Raw genomic sequence first — 20342 nt, forward strand, 5'->3', positions numbered from 1 at the left:
CACCAGGCCAGCAGAGCTGAATGTGCGCTCGCTTTATGAGACGACCCGCGCATCACTAGTTCCTACGTTTCACATTCTCAATGGAGCCCAACCCTGGTAACAATGATTGAGGCAAATAGTCTTTAGGACCTGGTAAATCATTTATTAAATACTATATTTCCTCATGGCAACGTCTTCTACAGTAATAAAAGTGAATACTTTGCAGCTTATTTAAAACTAGATAAAAAGTTTGTTAGCAAACTTTAAGTTGGCTTGAGAAAGCCTAGCCAGTAAGTTTTAAGTAGTTTTAAAAGCTTTTAGTTTAAATAAAGTTTAAAGGTTTTCAGTTTGAAATAGTTTTAGTTTGATTAATAAAGTTTGAAGATAGATAGGCTAGATAGATATAAATAGTTTGAAAATAGATTGATTTATAGATATAAATAGTTAGAATATATAAATAGTTTGAATGTGAATAGGTGCTAAGGTGTTGCTATGCGGTTGCTAAGGTACCCACGGTGGTTGCTAAGGTGTTGCTATGCGGTTGCTAGCATTATTTAAGCAAGACTAGCAAGTCGTTAACATGATTTTTAGCATGACTAGCAAGTCACTAGCATGATTCTAGCATGACTAGCAAGTCGCTAGCATGATTTTAGCAAGACTAGCAAGTCGCTAGCATTATTTAAGCAAGACTAGCAGGTCGCTAACATGATTTTTAGCATGACTAGCAAGTCGCTATCATGATTTTACCATGACTAACAAGTCGCTAGCATGATTTTAGCATGACTAGCAAGTCGCTAGCATGATTTTAGCATGACTAGCAAGTCGCTAGCATGATTTTAGCACGACTAGCAAGTCGCTAGCATGATTTTAGCATTATTTTAGCATGACTAGCAAAGTCGCTAGCATGATTATAGCATGACTAGCAAGTCGCTAGCATGATTTTAGCAAGACTAGCAAGTCGCTAGCATGATTTTAAACATGACTAGCAAGTCGCTAGCCTGATTTTAGCATGACTAGCAAGTCGCTAGCATGATTTTAGCATGACTAGCAAGTCGCTAGCATGATTTTAGCACGACTAGCAAGTCGCTAGCATGATTTTAGCATGACTAGCAAGTCGCTAGCATGATTTTAGCATTATTTTAGCATGACTAGCAAAGTCGCTAGCATGATTCTAGCATGACTAGCAAGTCGCTAGCATGATTTTAGCATGACTAGCAAGTCGCTAGCATGATTATAGCATGACTAGCAAGTCGCTAGCATGATTTTAGCAAGACTAGCAAGTCGCTAGCATGATTTTAAACATGACTAGCAAGTCGCTAGCCTGATTTTAGCATGACTAGCAAGTCGCTAGCATGATTTAAGCATGACTAGCAAGTCGCTAGCATGATTTTACCACGACTAGCAAGTCGCTAGCATGATTTTAGCATGACTAGCAAGTCGCTAGCATGATTTTAGCATTATTTTAGCATGACTAGCAAAGTCACTAGCATGATTCTAGCATGACTAGCAAGTCGCTAGCATGATTTTAGCATGACTAGCAAGTCGCTAGCATGATTTTAGCAAGACTAGCAAGTCGCTAGCATGATTTTAGCACGACTAGCAAGTCGCTAGCATGATTTTAGCACGACTAGCAAGTCGCTAGCATGATTTTAGCATTATTTTAGCATGACTAGCAAAGTCGCTAGCATGATTATAGCATGACTAGCAAGTCGCTAGCATGATTTTAGCAAGACTAGCAAGTCGCTAGCATGATTTTAAACATGACTAGCAAGTCGCTAGCCTGATTTTAGCATGACTAGCAAGTCGCTAGCATGATTTTAGCATGACTAGCAAGTCGCTAGCATGATTTTAGCACGACTAGCAAGTCGCTAGCATGATTTTAGCATGACTAGCAAGTCGCTAGCATGATTTTAGCATTATTTTAGCATGACTAGCAAAGTCGCTAGCATGATTCTAGCATGACTAGCAAGTCGCTAGCATGATTTTAGCATGACTAGCAAGTCGCTAGCATGATTATAGCATGACTAGCAAGTCGCTAGCATGATTTTAGCAAGACTAGCAAGTCGCTAGCATGATTTTAAACATGACTAGCAAGTCGCTAGCCTGATTTTAGCATGACTAGCAAGTCGCTAGCATGATTTAAGCATGACTAGCAAGTCGCTAGCATGATTTTACCACGACTAGCAAGTCGCTAGCATGATTTTAGCATGACTAGCAAGTCGCTAGCATGATTTTAGCATTATTTTAGCATGACTAGCAAAGTCACTAGCATGATTCTAGCATGACTAGCAAGTCGCTAGCATGATTTTAGCATGACTAGCAAGTCGCTAGCATGATTTTAGCAAGACTAGCAAGTCGCTAGCATGATTTTAAACATGACTAGCAAGTCGCTAGCATGATTTTAGCATGACTAGCAAGTCTAGATAGATAGATAGATAGATAGATAGATAGATAAGGTTTGAAGATAGATAGATAGATAGATAGATAGATAGATAGATAGATAGATAGATAGATAGATAGATAGATAGATAGATAGATAGATAGATAGATAGATAGATAGATAGATAGATAGATAGATTGATAGATTGATTGATTGATTGATTGATAGATAGTTTAAAGGTTAATTGAGTATCAATGGCTTCTAGCAGTTTACATTAAACATAGTTCAAACAGACATGGACTTTTGGTCAATGAAAGTCTATGGGACCTTTTTGTGATTTTTAATATTAATTTTTAAGAAAACCATAACTCAAAACAGTCTGAAAAGATATAGCACACTAAGTCTGAACAGTATGAAGATCTGACCCGAGTTTGGAGTATGTAGCTTGAACGGTCTAGGAGGAGTAGGAGTCCAAAAATTTTCCGCTCAGAAAAAGAAGAAGAAGAAGAAGAAGAAGAAGAAGAAGAAGAAGAAGAAGAAGAAGAAGAAGAAGAAGAAGAAGAAGAAGTTTAAATAGGATTTCAGTAAGTTGGCTTTCCCAAGCCAACTTAATAATAATTAACTTGATGTTATCTTGAATGTAATTTTGGGTGAATTATCCTCTCAGGGAATATCTCACATTTGAGGACAATTGAAAGGTTGTAAAACCATAGTGACCAGGAAAATATTGCCTCTCTATTCAAATGTGTCAAGGTACTGTGTACAGACCGCCTAAAGCTAAAAAAAAACAACCTGTACAAACAGGTTTGTGCTCTGACAATGATTAAGCCAGAGGGTGGGGTGTATAATGTGTGCAGCACACTGCTTTAAAGCAGAAAAGACAAGCTGTAAACTAGCACGGCACTTCAAGAACAGAGAACATAAGCTATGCTGTGAGTACTACTGAAGATTTTAGTTGCATTTTTTTCAATTGTTTTGCAAACAGATGTTTAACAGCATAATGTAAGAATAAGCTGTAGTTTTTGTTTCTTTAAAAACAATTACATTTCTAGCACATCAAAATATTAAATGTTTAAATATTACTGTATTACTGTATTTAAAGTAACAACATGAGACATATATCTCAGTATTACTTGTGATTTGCTGCATCTGAGCTTTGTAATGCCTTTCACTTATAGAACTTTGACATATGTTGGCATCTGATCTGTTAATACAATATTAATGCATTATTAAAGAATATGCTCACCTTTTGAAGAATGGAGGGTTCGTCTGCAACAATTTTTTCTTGCGCCAAAATGTCTCTCAGATGTTCATTTACCTGTATTAAAAAATCAGTATAAAATAAGCACATGCAGGCAAACATTAAAACAAAAATTCACACTTGAGATTTTGCTCTATACTGAGTGAGTATATATGATCAGTTTTTTTATTTTATTTCCATAAGCCTTGTACAGAGAAGGATTCTTAAGGACTGTGAATGTACCAACCACCATAAGAACTCTGTACTTTTTTCTTTTTTCAAACCATGTTACATGACATGTTTTAAACTTTTTAAACTGTTTTAAACAAGTAGTTAATTAACTATAACCATGAACATGACATTACATTAATATTGTTTCTGAAAGAGAATATATGCATTTTATTAGTTATGTGAGTTAATTTTGACTCATGTTAGCACCAAACAATACATTGCAGGAGAAGGTTACAGGTTAAAAGGTAACTGTTGTTCATAATGTCGTGATAATGCTCTTTGGTGGCAAAACTGATTATGACTTTATTATTTCTTATTATTACAGAATGCTGTGAAACATAAGATGAAGAGAACAGTTTTTATCTGAACATCATATGTGCTCAAACACTCCAGAGGATGTAAGATACAAAAAATATATAAAACATACTGCATGTTTATGATACTAATTTTGTCACACATTTTTTAAAAAGTAATATTACATGTGAAGCAGGTATTTCTTCAGTTCGAAATGACCAGGAATGATATGTTATGCTTTATGAAATGTTGTGGAATAAGTACAATATTGCAGTGAAGTAAATATTCTCGATATTAAAATATTCAGATGAAGTACCTGAATATGTACATAAGGACCATAAACTACTCTTAAACTGACTGGTAATAAGAAAAAGGTCAATGGTTCAAATGTTTTGTTTTTTTCATTCATAACTAAACTGACAAAATGTGTAGTTTGCCTTTGTATAGGCAGAATAAGAATGCAGCATGAAAAGCAAACCTCACATAACATGTTAGATTCTGCACCATGGCAGATTATCTTGCTATTTAAAACTAATATTCCATTATACATATTATTTCATTAATTAATTAAGTCCTGCGAGTTTATAAAAACCAAATCCAATATAAAAAAAACTTAAAATTAAAAATTTGCAAAAAAAGAAAAAAAAACAGCATAAATTGCTATGTGCCATCAACCAATTTTATATTGTTATTTATTTTTTTGTTTGTTTGTTTTTTAGTGGTGACAATGAGTCAAAAAACAAAACTTCCCCATCTGGTGGAGAAGTGGACAAAAGAACAAGTACGTTACTGGTTAACTGAAGTAGTGAAAGTTGATAAAAAACATGCAGAAAAGTTATATGAAGAAGATGTATCAGGGGAAGCACTAGTTTACTACCAGCCCAGTGATCTGCATTACCTTGGCATTAAGCATGGTCCAGCTGTTATGATTATCAATCGATTAAAGGAGTTAAAACAGCTTTGTGAATCAGACCATGCATCTCCCGAACATTCCCCAACCCAGCAAGAAGAGGACGGGTTAGACACAACTGGGGAAATCCAAGACCTTTCAAAAGGTCAAACACAAATATCTAAACATGCAGCTAAAAAATCCAAAACAAAATCAAGCAAGAAAAAAAAATCTAAGAAAAGTCAAACATTAAACATTGATAAAGATTCAACGGATATGACCACAAGTACTCAGAAAGATGATTGTCAGACAAAAGAAGTATTAAAACCATCCCCTTCCCAAGGCAAAATGCTTAAAGAAACTTCCAGTCATTCAGCCTCCAAAGAAAGTGAACTAAGAGAGGTAGCTGACCTTAAAACAGTGGTCATCAATGCAGACAACATAACTGATAAAGAAAAGAACAAAAGAAAGCCTACACAACACTCATGTAGTCTCTATCCATTTGATCACACCTCTGCCTCCCATCGATACATTCAAAACTATATTTTACCACCAGAGACAGGACCAGGCAATCTGGTTGATCCAGTTCATGAGTATAAGTTCATGGGCAGAACAGATGATATTCATACAATAAAGAAAAAGTTCAATAAAGAGGTGTTTCGCTTTGCTGCTGGTTGTATGAACAGCCGCACGAATGGAACCATCCACTTTGGTGTAGCAGATTCCAAAAGTTCTGAATATACCCATGGGGAGATTATTGGGGTCAGTGTTGACAGCAAAGACACCATCATTGATCATTTTAATCAGGGTACTAAATCGTACTTTGAAGAACACACAGATACAGCAAAAGGATGCATCAGGCAACCACGCTTTGTAGAAGTGCTCTGCTCTGACGGCACCCTATCTGGCAAATACGTCATTGAGGTGGATGTTGTTCCATCCCACAGCATAGTTCAGGGTAAACTGTTTTATATCCAGACTCTGGATGAGGACAATCAATGGAAAAAGAGTAAAGGAAAATCACTATTTTTCAGACAGGGAGCTGCAACCCAGGATATCTGTAAAATTGGTAACCCAAGAGACTTGCAATCTGAAATAGCCCGAATAGGTACAAAAGTAAATGATCTGGACAACATGAGGAAAGAGGCAGAAAATAGGCCTGAAAGCAAAAGAACATCAAACCAGGGGGGAAAGCTGAAGAATCTGTTGACATGCGGAGGAAGCAGACTGGATTATTATGATTACTATATCATAGTAACAAACAAAAGCCACCCTGAACAACTCCAGCATCTTCAGTTCATGACAACTTTGAGACTGTTCAGTGTATTGGATTATGATTCTAACTCTGCAGTAAGTGGGTCCTGCCATAACTATAGAAAAATTCGATTTGCAAACCTTCACATGCCAAACCAATTCCATGGGGATCCAGGTATAGTTGTGAAAAATCTCAACTTGTACAAACAAACAAGCTGGGTATTTTGTAATGGCAGAGAGGACCTCAAATCAGAATCTGAGAGACCACTACGACCAAGTGAATGGTTACTACACAAAGCAGGAGAAGTACAAAACATGATTTCATTCATTTGTAACCCAGAAACTCTTCAAAGAGGACGAATCTTAGTCATATTTCTCCTTCTCTCCACTGTTGAGGCCATGAACGACCCCATTTTTGACACTTTCATGTCATTTTATAAAAATCTTGGGGGTCCAGAGAACATTGTAAGTATTTGCACTTCAGATGCATCTTTTAAAAAATGGAAGGATTTCATTCAAGCTCGATGTGAACACGACATTAGTCACCGGAGTATATATGACCTGGAGCTCAGTGAAATCAATGGGACAATACTGAAACTAGCACAGAACAAGCCACATGCTGAGAGGCTTCTTCCATCTGCTGAGGGAAGTTCAGTGGTTCTCCAACAGAAGGATGAGGACCTTATGCCTTCTCTTGAGGTCCTTTGTGAGAATGAGTGTGAAAATGTGTTTGATGAGGAGAGTCAAGAATTCCAAGAATTCCAAATTAAAACAGAAGCTGAATTCTACAGAGGTGACAAAGTGAAATGGTGGAATTTCTATTTCTCTGAAAAAGATTCAGCAAAACGGTTCATAAAACGAGACAAATATGATCAACTTAAACGTATAATTGAATCTAAAACCAAAAATCCAACAAGCACATGTGTTATGGTGAATCTTTTTCATCATCCTGGTTGTGGGGGCACCACATTAGCTATGCATGTAATGTGGAGTCTGAGAAAAGATTTCCGTTGTGCAATTCTTACGGACAATGCAGTTTCCAAACTTGATGTAGCACAACAAGTTGCCTACTTGGTAAGGTGTGGAAAGAATGAGACTTCACGGACAACACCAGTACTTTTATTAGTAGATGACTCTGAGGAGACGGAAAACACAGAGGAACTTCAGCACTGTACAAGGAAAACTCTTGAGGAAATATCTCCAAATGCACTTGTTGTTGTTCTAAACTGTTTACGTTCAAAAACACCAAAGTTGAGATTCAGAAACAGTGTCATTGAGAGCCAGTACATCACAACAATACTGTCCAAAGACGAAATGGATGCCTTTGAGATGAAATTAAAGGAACTGCAAGAAACACATGCAAAACCAGAGAATTTCTACAGTTTTATGATCATGAAATTAAACTTTAGTCCAGAGTATGTTAAAAACGTTGCTCGTAATAATCTGAAAGATCTTGACATTGAACGAAAACAAGCGCAACTTCTCTCAATCCTGGCATTACTGAATTCGTATGTTGCTGAATCAGCCATTTCTGTGTCACTGTGTGAAGATTTTCTGGGCATTAAAAGAAATTTATGGGGTAAGCAAACCGTTTTGGATGAAATGGAACCACAGTCATGCTTGCTAATTGAGTTTGAAACTGAAGAAGGTGGAGTGTACAAGGCAATCCGTTTTGTTCATCAACATATTGCAACTGAGTGTGTCAAGGAATTAGAAGATACACACAAAATCCCAAGATCTGATATAGTCCGTAATTTGCTGCATTGTGACTTGTTCTTCAAAAGTGGGATAGGAAAAGATAACCTCTTGCAGTCAGTAAAAAGAATGCTAATCACTCGACAACGCAAGACAGAAGGTGATGTGAAAGACGCACTGTTTTCACCTTCGACTGAGGACATTAATGCACAGAATGATGGACAGAAAAAAACGAGAGGTGATGAGAAAGACACACTGTTTTCACCTTTGATTGAGGACATAAATACACAGAATGATGGGCTGAAAAAAGTCCAGGACATCTTTACCGAAGCATCGAGACGATTTGATAAAGACTTTGTAATTCCTCAAGCTTTAGCAAGACATTTCTATCTGAATGAAAAAAACTTTGCTCAAGCAAAGGACTGGGCAAACACAGCTACAAGCATTAAAGAAAATTCATATACCCTTGATACAGTTGGGCAGGTCTCTAGAAGTGAGCTAAAACATAAAATTGATTGCAACAAGCAAGAGAACAGACAACACACACCTGATGACTTGAAAGAATACCTTGATCTATCTAAAGCAGCGATAAAAGCTTTCCAGAGGGCTCAAAATTTGGCAAAGATAGATGATATTCATGATTTGGAAGAAACCCTTTATAGGAAACCCAACACCTACAACATATCTGGATACATGAGTGAAATTGACATTGCTATGACAGTCTTTGACATTGTGAAGGGATTGCCATTGTTTGAGGAGGGGGATTCCATGAAAGATTATTACATTCAGCAATTATTTAAAGATAAAATATCTGTAACAAACATTCGCATATTACAGAATGATGCCAACAAAAAACTGGTTGATATTCTTAAGGAGTATGAACCATTCCTTACTTCTTTGAAGCCACAAGTAGACAAAGCTTTTGATTTCCTAGAAGATTTCTTCACTTACACAAGAGAAAAAGGTATTGTTGACAAAGAAAAGCAGTTTAAGAACAGGCAAAAACTGTCAGATCACTTCAGAAAATACATAGAAATGTTTTGCTCTTCATCAAACGATAGATTAAATGAGACAAAACGTAAACCAAAACTTAGCATGAACATGGAAATTGAGGAATGTCGAATGTTCTTGGAGCAAAACAGGGCAAACAACTTCCCAAGAATTCTTCAGTTTCTGGAGTTCCGAAAAAACATGATTGAGGAGATTGTTGAAAAACATTCATTCATTTACAAGAATTGCAGCACAAAGTCTGTCAAGGACAAAACAAACCATTTGCTTGCCCACATAATTCTTAAGCTGAATAAATCAACTTCACCACTTGCAAAAACCCAAAGAGAACTCACTGATCTTTTGAAAGAACTTTTGCAAGAAGCTGGAACACAGCATCCACATCCAGAGCCTTACTACCTTGCTGTATTGATGCTATGGCCTGAAAAACATCACACTGACTCACGTATTACTACATATGTGGAAACACTTAAAAAAACCTCCAGAAAGCAATTCTCACACATTTTCAGAGTAAGAAACCCAATTGCCTACTTCTATCTAGGGAAGTCTGATGGATTAGAACGACTGGTTTCCAAAGCCAACCTTGACAGCGACTTCAGTAGTGTACGAGACCGTAACGTTCTATGGCAAAATGCAGATATTTTTAAGGAACAGGCAATAAAAGACAAGCTTCTCAGGGTCAATGGCATGATGGAGTATGGTGAGCTTTATGCTGAGTATGGAAAGCTGAGGATCCCTGTGCGCCGTACATACCTTGGAGGATTAAGAAGTGGTCACAGTACAGAGAGGGTGACTTTCTACATTGGCTTCGCAATTGATGGTCCACTCGCCTATGACATTCAGTACACAGACATGATGGTTGATACATTAACTAATCCTACTCACAGAGAGGATAATTATCCTAACCAGAGTGTGAAAAAGAAGCATTGTGCACGGTGATTATGATTATATGTAAGGATGATTTGCTTTTTTTTAAAGGAATTCTTTATTACCCAATTTCTTTGTATTGAGACTCTTTCTAGGAGAAAATTTTCAAATTATATCAGTCATAAAACATCACACATTTATTTTACACATATATAAGATGCAATGATATGAGATGTACTCAGATGTAATGTTTACCTGATGTTTTGCATTTGGCATATTTTATGTACTTATAACAACATTTTTTTTTAATTCTCACACAAATGATATCTGTTAGCTTATCTAGTTAATCTCATGTTTATGTTTTTAGTATTAGTTGCAGTGTAGTTGTGGATATATGTTTGATATTGAAGTATCAAGAAATGGAAATGAGATTAAAATGTAAGAAAAATGTAAGCAATACAATAGCGACATTCTAGCAAGATAACATGTACAAGCTGAAATCCACAATAAATGATCAGATGTAAAAAAAAAAAAAAAAAAAGGTGCCCCTGGCAGTTATTATTTAAATTGTTAAAATTACATAAAGTGTATGAACAAAACACCTCACAATGCTTGATAACAGTTACAGTGTTTCATATGTACTACAGACATACAAGACATATCAGCAGCAAGTAAAAAAAAAAAAAGTTCAATATAAAACATATTTGCAAAACAGGATTTTGTAAACAGGGCAAATTAGTTCAAATCATATAACACAGATGCCAGATCAGATGCAAAAATAACTGTGTCCATCACTATTTTTTCACTGCATGTCTTTAGTAAATCATGACAGTATTTATTTAATGCCAAAAGAGGCATTCATTTAGCATTGGTGCAAGCTGTTAGTAAATCTGGCCCTAATAATGTATTACAAATTAACAGCCATATTGAGCAGAAAAGCATTGTTCCCTATCAGTCGGTCTCTTCGACGTCTCGTCGAGACTGACAAATTGGGATCTCGCCTAGAGAGACCAATCTACTTCGTATGTAAACTAACGAGCCAATGAATATTGGCATGCATGATTGCAGCCAGCTGCGGCTGATCACAGCGTGAGCATATAATGTGCAGCAGGTGCCATGCATAGACAAGCTTTCGCTTCAGAGCCGGACCAGTCGACTGACGAGTCATCGAAGCTATTTCAAGAAAAACCAACGTCTCTTTTTTCTTTTTGGGTTGGTGGCACGGCGCTTCAGCGGTGGTGGTGTTCCGTGTCGAGTGGAAGCACACAGCTGGTTTGCACCACCCACCTTCTGTGTTGCTGTGGCCATCTCCCCTGTGCGCTTCAGCACTAGAAGAGCAAATTCCTTAAAAGAGTGAATTTCAAAAGAGCTCCACGGGTGAACGTCTTTATAAAGACGAGGCATTTACATCATGCCTTTTTCCCCGTGCGTTTCTGGATGCGGCCGTTACCTGGCGCCGGGCGATGGCCATGATTCGTGGACCAGAGTTGCGGACCAGACTACGCTTTCTTCAAAGGGGCAGGGTTCCAGTCCCTCTGCCCAGATCGAACATTCCTCCCGGCAAACGCCGAGGGGGCGTGACGTCTCGAAGCAGGGGGCTGGCCGGTCTGACGGTGACGGTGAGGGTAAGGAATTCCCCGCCGCCTCAAACGGGAGAGCCAGACTTCTCTGGGGAGGATGACGGCACATTGTCGTCCGCATTGTTCTCAGTCTGCTCGTCGCCGAGGGCGGCCCTCGGCTTCCGCTCCACAGCAGCCATCGCAGCAGCTGCCCAGCCCGTCCAGGCCCCCACAAAGACCACTGGGAAGCGCAAGAGCAGGAGGCCCTGAGACAGGCGACCCAGAGATGGAGGATGCTGTTCTTTGGGAGATGGTGACCGCACCACTCCCTCCCCCGGAGGAGGGCCGGGCAGAGAATCTTTTGTTAGTTTTTTCCCAAATACCCAAATACTCGACAAAAGAGCAAATTTCTCTATCTCTGGGTCCCCACAGGGGACTGCGGGGAGCGCGCGGGTCATCCCTGCGCCTCGCCCGCCCTCCCCTCTTGACAGCGAGCGACGATGGGCGGTTCGAGAGTGCTGTGAGACGGACTACTCACGCACCATTGGCTCATGCGCAGGTAAGCGTCTCACACACAACACACAGACGCTCTGACCCCGCTTCGGACCGGCAACGAGACCCCCGGACGGGGTCCCTGCGCCCCCTATCGCTGCTCTCCCGCGGGTACGTCAGTGGTCCCCCTGGTGCCACTTGTACATTATCTGGGAGCCTGGATAGAGCTTCCCAGCCCATCTTGCTGGCTCCTACGGACCATCAGACTCGGCCATGCGATTCAGTTCGCCCGGCGCCCTCCCAAGTTCAGAGGTGTCCACTTCACCTCAGTAAAGGCCGCAGATGCTCCCATCTTGCGTGCAGAAATCGCAATCTTGCTGGCGAAGGAAGCGATACAGCCGGTCCCTCTACTTTCGTACTTTCATGTTTCAATCCTTCCGCGCCACAGACCCTTTCTGCTGTTCGCGTTCGAAGGCAGAGCATATCAGTACAAGGTCCTGCCCTTCAGGCTGTCCCTCTCACCCCGTGTCTTCACGAAAGTCGCGGAGGCGGCCCTTCTTCCTCTCAGAGAACAGGGCATTCGCATTCTCAACTACCTCGACGACTGGCTTATTCTAGCACAGTCTCAGGATCTGCTATGCGAACACAGGGATTTGGTGGTCACACACCTCAGCCGGTTGGGCCTTCGGGTCAACTGGGAAAAGAGCAAACTTACTCCAACAGAGTGGTCTTCCTTGATGCGAGCCCCTGGCCAAAGCCAGTAAAGGGACCCAGGAGGCCCGCTCAGGACACTGGAAGGGGCAGCAGTCACGGCGCTTTGTTAGGGATCCCAATTCATCGCTCTCGACGAGACGTTGAAGAGACTGACTGATAGGGAACGTCTCGGTTACATATCGTAACCCTCGGAGATGTCTCATCCCATCGCCGCGGCTCCTGTACCACCGCTGTATGGCCGGGCCCGTCCTGGCTCTTCAGCGAAACCTTGTCTATGCATGGCACCTGCTGCGCATTATATGCTCACGCTGTGATCAGCCGCAGCTGGCTGCAATCATGCATGGCAATATTCATTGGCTTGTTAGTAAACATACAAAGTAGATTGGTCTCTCTAGGCGAGATCCCAATTCGTCGGTCTCGACGAGACGTCTCCGTTTCCTCCTTCAGGGAACGAGGGTTACAATACGTAACCGAGACGTTCATTTGTCAGTTCATGATACCTAATGAATTAATTGATCTTATTAATCCTCAAAGACAGAGACAGCCGCCGGCGGCTAAAAATAACTATTGTTCATAAATGTTTAAGAACTTTTGAACCGCTAATCCAATTTGAATGCTTTAAAAAGTTTCATAATGTACAGAATCTACTCTTTTCGGTGATATCACATTTGTCTCATTTGGATATTCAGAGGCTCTGTGGTGACCGTGATTACGTCATCGCATTTCCTCAGCACTGATTCGTCAGATGAAATCAAAACGTTTCGGTCCTGAGCCAAACAGGAATGATTGTTGATGCTTAGTCCCACCCCTGTGCCTAGATTGGTTCAAACTGTCATCTATTCAACCAAAAACATAGGTTTTGGTCTTTTGAACCACCGATTAGTATGTTTCTTTGGAAATCTGAACAAACGCAAAGTAAAAGCAAAGTGCGTCTTGCTTGCATGAAATCAAACGCAAAATAACACATTTGCATGACAGCATTCTTTGAAAATGTACAGAAATACTCACGACAGAGCCCTTTGACATAACACAAACCAAAAACAAGGATGAAACAGCAGTACCTATCAGATAAAGCACTGGAATTTAGGTTTTCGCGTCACTAGGTGATCCCCGGTAAAATAGATTCGGACGCAGACTACAGCCAGCAGATCCATCTATTTGGTTGTTATATTATGTAACTAATTCTTATATAGTTTTTCAAAGATTATTTGCACTATTTTTCGGTTGCACTCAGTATATTTCTCTCTCATTTTGTGTGAAGTTTGTGAATAATTTGGTCTGTTTATTTTTTTGTTGCACAAGACAATTTGTGCAATTTTTCTTGTGCTACTTTCTACACTGTATGTGTTTATTGTTCATCTCTGGATTACAAATATATTTATCTGAAAAAGTAAATCATTTTTACTGTGTTTTGCTATTATATAACTGCTATGACTTTACTCCTGAAACGTTTTTGGACAGATCTATGTTGTCAATAAACTAAATAGGCCTGTTTTTCACTGAAAAGCGCCTATAATAATATTGTAATAATTGGCTATAACTTGCTTGGGGAATGTAATGTATAGACAAAATTTTATTTGGAAGTGTAAAACACCTAAATACAAATTTTTAAAGAAAAAAAATCCAAACTTCAGGAGTTTTTGTTTAAGTACACAGTAAAAAAAACACCCAATTGTTGCTAGCTTATTACCTAAAATTCTGGAAATTCACTAATTTTAACTAGCTAGACATAAAGTTCAAGTTCTTATGTTTATAATGATATATGACAATTGATGCTGACTGCTAGAATAGGTCTGAAAAAAAAAACAAAGAAATATACAGGTGCCTCAGGTGCCCCAAAAATGTTCTAGGTCTTTAAGGGTTAAATGAGACCATAACATCAGGGTTTACATTTAGACAATACTGGCATCAGCCAACAACTGCGAATACTTTGTATTTTAACAATTGTTAGTGTCACTTTTTATTAGGTTTCTTAATGGTGACTTAATTAAATTTGCACATTAATTAAATTTGCTACATTATTATATTACAGTAGAATGATATTGGATGTTGATTGCACTGCCCTCCAGATAACTCAGATTTGCAAGTTGACAAACCCATATGTCACTAGTTTCAATTTAGTACTATAAATGCTAAGTATTCTCACCTTGTTGATCCAAGTGGTTATCGCTTCTTCAGCATCATAAGGGAAGTCTTCCTCAGGAAGGAATGGACTAAATTTCTGTATGCAGGTCAGCACTCTCTCTACGCTGACCATTTCAACTGTGTACGCCATCATTAAAGTGTCAATCATCGCCAGGTGAGAACTCTAAAATGACAAGAAGAAAAAAGAATGTAAAAAACATAAGCACCTGTTTCTTCCTATAAATTATCAACAATACTGAACACAAGAATCTAAATGCCAAGTATCAACTCTTTTACAATAGACAAAAATGACTGTTTTACAAAGATTTATTTAGTAAGTAAGAGAAGCAATTTATTCACATTGTCGTTTGCACATTGTTCTTTAAAATATATCTACTAACTGGTTTTCTCCTATAATTAGAATTACCAAATGCTAACGTCGTCTTCTATGAGGTGCAACACAAACAATTCTGTTAAAATATACAAAAAAGTAGTTTAGTTTTCATGATGCTTTAAAGAGCCCTAAAATTAAAAAGAGGAACTTTCAGTCAGTCATTTGAAAGCATTAACGCTCAAGTCCAGCCCCATGCTAAATCTTAAAATTTCAGATTAATGAGACTCCTAATCACCTTAATTCATAAATAACATGCAAAAAGTGATTAACACTCAGAACACTACTTAGACCTGAGTCTGATGTCTAGTGATATGCAAGAAAAAAAATTCAATAACTGTGAGAAAGTTTGAGTATGTCATTATATGATAAAACCATGTAATCTGGGAATTACCAGTACTGATCACATTACAAAAAATGGGATTTATTTAAATGTTTTTGAACATATAATTCAAAACTGATGAAACCTATTCAAATTCAAGAAACCTACATATCACTTACATAACAAAACAACACAAATATTACTTTGGAATGTTTTTATATATCATATATTCATTTCACTAGCATAAACTTTCCTTACTTGCATAAACCTGTGGAAGAAAAAGATGACCAACTACCTGAATTTCCTATTCTGTTACAATGGTTCATCAATAGGTGGCAGCAAAGTGAAAGGTGAACTACTTTTTTAACTACTAAATGATGTGTATTTTGATATGATGGTATTTTGAGTGTATTTTGACACATTTCCAAAGTTGTTTTCCCATTTTAAAAAGCTGTGCATTTTTTTTAAAGAAAGTTTTCTGTAGGAATTTATAGGCTGTTACTGGCCTAAAATCTCTTCTCCAGCTTTAAAGCTTTCAAAACTTTCTGATTAAAAATGATCAAATGGACATCTTACTTAGCCACATAATCCTTAAACCACTAAAACGAACAAATAACAGTTTAATCCATAGAGATCAACAAGCTTAGGCTTTTCACCATCCCTAAATATCAAAGAAAAGCCTAAAAACCAAACTGTATAAATCAACTTCTGAAAAATATGCTCATATTTTGTCTGTTATTTATTTAGTCTGTTTGCATGATAAAAACTAATTCAATATGTACATGTATATTTTAATAATTGTTTTCATTTTTACTTTATTTTTTACTAGTTTTCCACACATCTGTCTGGGTGATCCTGGGTTTAAATCCAAGAAGCTTACCAAGCATTTATTGCTGGTGACCAAAAATCTTTCTCTTTATTTCACCCAAACATTCTACATGTCCAACTGAGTGCTGCCACATACTTAAGCAGTCATACACGCATACATGAAAGGCCTTGACATTCTGGTTCTACATGATTCCGGTGTTGTTCTCACAGCTCCACAACAAAATTATCACAAATGTTTTAAGCTGTTACTAATATAGTAAAACATATATGTGTTGATACTGGTTAAAATGCATCCCTATATAGGATAGAATCAAACACTTTTAAGTGTCTAGATGAATTAATCAGATTTCAATAGCTTGATTTATGTATTCATTTGCTGTGCTATTTCTTTATTTATTTTCTACTTTTTATAATTTATTCATTAAAAATACACAAATTTTTTCATGTTTTATTCTAGATATAAGTACAAACACAGAGCCCATATTTTACCTCAAACAGTGCTGATTAAAGATTGTTAAATCCTGTCAGATTGAATCTGATGTTTTTCTCTACACTGTAGGCTGCAAACTACAGGTTTATGAAACCACAGAGGAAAAAACAATAAAACTTTCATTGATTAAGATCCAAACAATGATTCATTTGAATCAAACACTTTTATAAGAGACTTTCATATGTTTATTATATACTTTTTTAGCTTGAACACTCTAGTTTTGGCTTTTATGTTGCTGAATGTATGTCCACTGGCTAATTAATAGCTGAATAGTCCAAACGTACAGTAAAGCAGAGGTCCAAAGTAGGCTCTGGGCGGTATTACGGTAATATGGTATACCGCGGGATCTAAAAATAGCAACGGTATCAGTTTCAATACCGTTTCAATAAAACACTTATATCGGAGACAATTTATTTGAAGCTACGGATTCGGGTGACAATTGAGCCCATCCGCGCATCTCTGTGTGGTTGTCATCACGTTACAGCGTGGAGGAGAAAGAGAGAGATGGTGAGTCGCGCACCAGTTTCCCAAAAGCATCTTTAGCCAACTATGGTCGCAAGTTCTGTGGTTACCAACATAGTTAAACGATTAGGTGTTTCCCGACACCAGTTCAAACAAACATTCGCAAACAGCGTCACAATCTATATCTTCCATTTAAACTAAATATAAATGCATTTTAATCTATGTATTTTTGTGCGTCCTCTATAAGCACCGTTTATGAGTAGTGCTTGTGCACAAATGCCTGAGGGAACCCCGGTGTATGACGTAAGAGGGATCCCGTGATGAATCAAATAAAGCGAAATGACAGGGGGGAAAGAAAATGAGTCATTACGTGCCATGTTCAATATAGCTGCATTTTTTAGATCTCTAATCAGTTAAATAGCAGAAGTTATCACTCGGTTCCCTCTCAGTCGGTCTCTACGACGTCACGTCGGAGACCGACGAATTGGGATATCGCTTTAGAGATACCAATCCTCTTCGTGTGTAAACTAAACGAGCCAATGCACATTGGCATGCATGATTGCATCCAGCTGTCGCTGATCACAGCGTGAGCATAAATACACAGCAGGTGCAATGCATAGACAGCATTTCGCATCGGAGCCGATCTTCTTTGAGAGAGACGCAACGAGCCATTTCAACAAGAACTCTTACTGCGGTGTTGGCGGTACGGCGCGTCAGCGGTGGTGGTCTCCTGTGGGTGGAAAAAGCGCGCAGTCAAGGATTGCACTACCTGCCTTCTGTGTCGCAGCGGCCATCTCCCCTGTGTGCTTCAGCACTGAGCAGTTTTCTAAAAGAGTATCACGGGTGAACGTCTTTTTAAAGACGAGGTGTTTGAAACACAATGCCGTTTCACCCGTGCGTTTCTGGATGCGGTCGTTACCTGGCGCCAGGTGATGGTCACGATCGCTGTCTGACGTGTCTGGGTATTGAGCACGCTCAGGCGGCGTTTGTGGATGAGTCATGCTGTCATTGCGGCGGCATGTCCATCACGGAGCTGCGGACCAGACTCCGCTTCCTGCAAAGGGGCGGGGTGCCAGTTCCTCTGCCCAGATCTACCGTTCCCCCCGGCAAACGCCGGGGGGACTCTACCTCTGGCAGAGGGCTGACTGGTCTGACGGTGACGGTGGGGAATTTCCCGGCGGATAATCCGCTGGGGGTTCCTCCTTCCACCGACAGTCCGTTCCATCCGGAGCTCCCAGAAGAGTGTTCGGGTCCTCCTCGTGAGGTACCGCTCATTACTTTTGGGGCTCCCCCTGACGACCGGATGTCAATCGCTGCATCGGGGGGTGAGCCAGACTTCTCGGGGGAGGACGATTCCGGATCGCTGCCGTCCACTGGGCGGTCAGCGGTGCCGGATACCGACCCCGAAATGATGGCTATGCTTTCCCGGGCCGCCGAGAGGGTAGGGCTTGAATGGAACCCTCCATCACGTCCCGACCCCTCTCGGCTGGATGACTGGTATCTTGGGGTGGCCCGCGCTGGTTCTCAGCGTCCCACCCCAGTGCCCTTCTTCCCGGAGGTGCATGACGAGCTTACTGGGACGTGGACGGCACCTTTTACTGCCAGAAACCGCTCCAGTGGCACGTCCTCCCTCACCACCCTTGATGGCGGACCAGCGCGGGGGTACGCGGCTGTCCCGCCGGTGGAGCGTGCGGTGGCGATGCAATTGTGTCCCGGCGCCGCTTCCACTTGGCGGGGCAACCCGTTGCTCCCCTCCCGGGCCTGTAGGCACTCGTCGGCTCTGATCGGCAGTGCCTACACGGCTTGTGGCGCTGCTGGCTCCGCCCTACACGCTATGGCGTTGTTACAGGTCCATCAGGCCCAGGCACTGAAGGACCTGTACGAGGGTGGTCACGACCCGGAAGTTCTACGTGAACTCCGTATCGCTACGGACCTCGCGCTACGAGCGACGAAGGTTACGGCGCGGTCTCTGGGTCGTGCGATGTCCACGATGGTGGTCCAGGAACGCCATCTCTGGCTGTGTCTGGCCGACATGAGGGAAGCAGACAAGGTCAGGTTCCTGAATGCCCCCGTGTCCCAGACCGGCCTCTTCGGCGACGCGGTCGAAAATTTCGCCCAGCAGTTTTCGGCCGCCCAGAAGCAGACTGAGGCCATCAGTCATATCTTGCCCCGGCGTGCTCCCGCTGCTGCCTCCACCCAGCCGCCGGCGGCACCTCGGTCTGCTCGTCGCCGAGGGCGGCCCCCTGCCTCCGCCCCCGCTCCACAGCAGCCTGCGCAGCAGCCTTCACGGCGGCGCCGTGGAGCCGGTCCCAGGGCGGCCGCCCCGCCCGTCCAGGCTCCCACCAAGACCAGTGGGAAACGCAAGAACAAGCGTCCCTGAGACGGGCGACCCAGAGATGGAGGAAGCTGCTCTTCGGGAGATGGTGATCGCACCACTCCCTCCCCCGGAGGAGGGCCGGGCGGAGAATCTTTTGTTTCCTTTAAAAAAGTTTCTTTTAAGAAACCCGTCATCGGCCTCACGGTCGGTGACACCCAAATTTTCAATAAAAGAGCAGTTTCTACTATCTCTGGGTCCCCAGAGGGGACAGCGGGTGTTGCACGGGTTAGCCCCGGGCTTCACCCCCTCTCCCCTCCCGCCAGCAAATGGCGCTGGGCGGTTGGAGAGTGCGGTAAGACGGACTACTCACGCACCAGCTGCCAGAACGCAGGTAAATGTCTTGCACACACCACACACAGACACTCTGACCCCGCTTCGGACCGGCATAGAGACGCCCGAGCGGGGTCCCTGCGTTCCACCTCGCTGCCCCCCCGCAGGTACGTCAGTGGTCCCGCTGGTCCCTCTTGTACGTTGGCTGGGGGCCTGGAGAGGGCTTCCCAGTCCGTCTTGCTGGCTCCTCCGGACCATCAGGCTCGGCTACGCGATTCAGTTCGCCCGGCGTCCGCCTCGGTTCAGGGGCATCCACTTCACTACAGTGAAAGTAGCAGATGCCCCTGTCCTACGGGCAGAGATTGCTACCTTGCTGGCGAAGAAAGCAATAGAGCCGGTCCCTCTAGCCGATATGAAGACAGGGTTTTACAGCCCCTACTTCATAGTACCCAAGAAAAGCGGCGGTTTACGACCGA

The 20342-nt window shown here is 41.2% G+C and overlaps 2 protein-coding genes across 3 annotated transcripts in view; one reads left to right on the forward strand and one right to left on the reverse strand.

Annotated features, from left to right (window-relative positions):
• The window catches only part of camsap2b (calmodulin regulated spectrin-associated protein family, member 2b), a 97365-nt gene that overhangs the window by 49174 nt on the left and 27849 nt on the right, over positions 1 to 20342 (reverse strand). For both annotated transcript variants that reach the window (XM_073849225.1, XM_073849224.1), the window contains exons 3-4: positions 14749 to 14910; positions 3606 to 3677 (exon numbers count right to left, since the gene is read on the reverse strand). In XM_073849225.1, the coding sequence (XP_073705326.1) occupies positions 3606 to 3677; positions 14749 to 14910 (234 nt within the window). The remainder of the gene's footprint in view (positions 1 to 3605; positions 3678 to 14748; positions 14911 to 20342) is intronic.
• Positions 4164 to 10496, forward strand: LOC141344350 (sterile alpha motif domain-containing protein 9). Its single transcript, XM_073849223.1, has 2 exons — positions 4164 to 4228; positions 4844 to 10496. The coding sequence occupies exon 2, from the start codon at positions 4852 to 4854 to the stop codon at positions 9907 to 9909; it is 5058 nt and encodes a 1685-aa protein (XP_073705324.1). The 5' UTR covers positions 4164 to 4228; positions 4844 to 4851; the 3' UTR covers positions 9910 to 10496.

This window comes from Garra rufa, chromosome 10 (assembly GCF_049309525.1).
Source record: "Garra rufa chromosome 10, GarRuf1.0, whole genome shotgun sequence".
Taxonomy (NCBI): domain Eukaryota; kingdom Metazoa; phylum Chordata; class Actinopteri; order Cypriniformes; family Cyprinidae; genus Garra; species Garra rufa.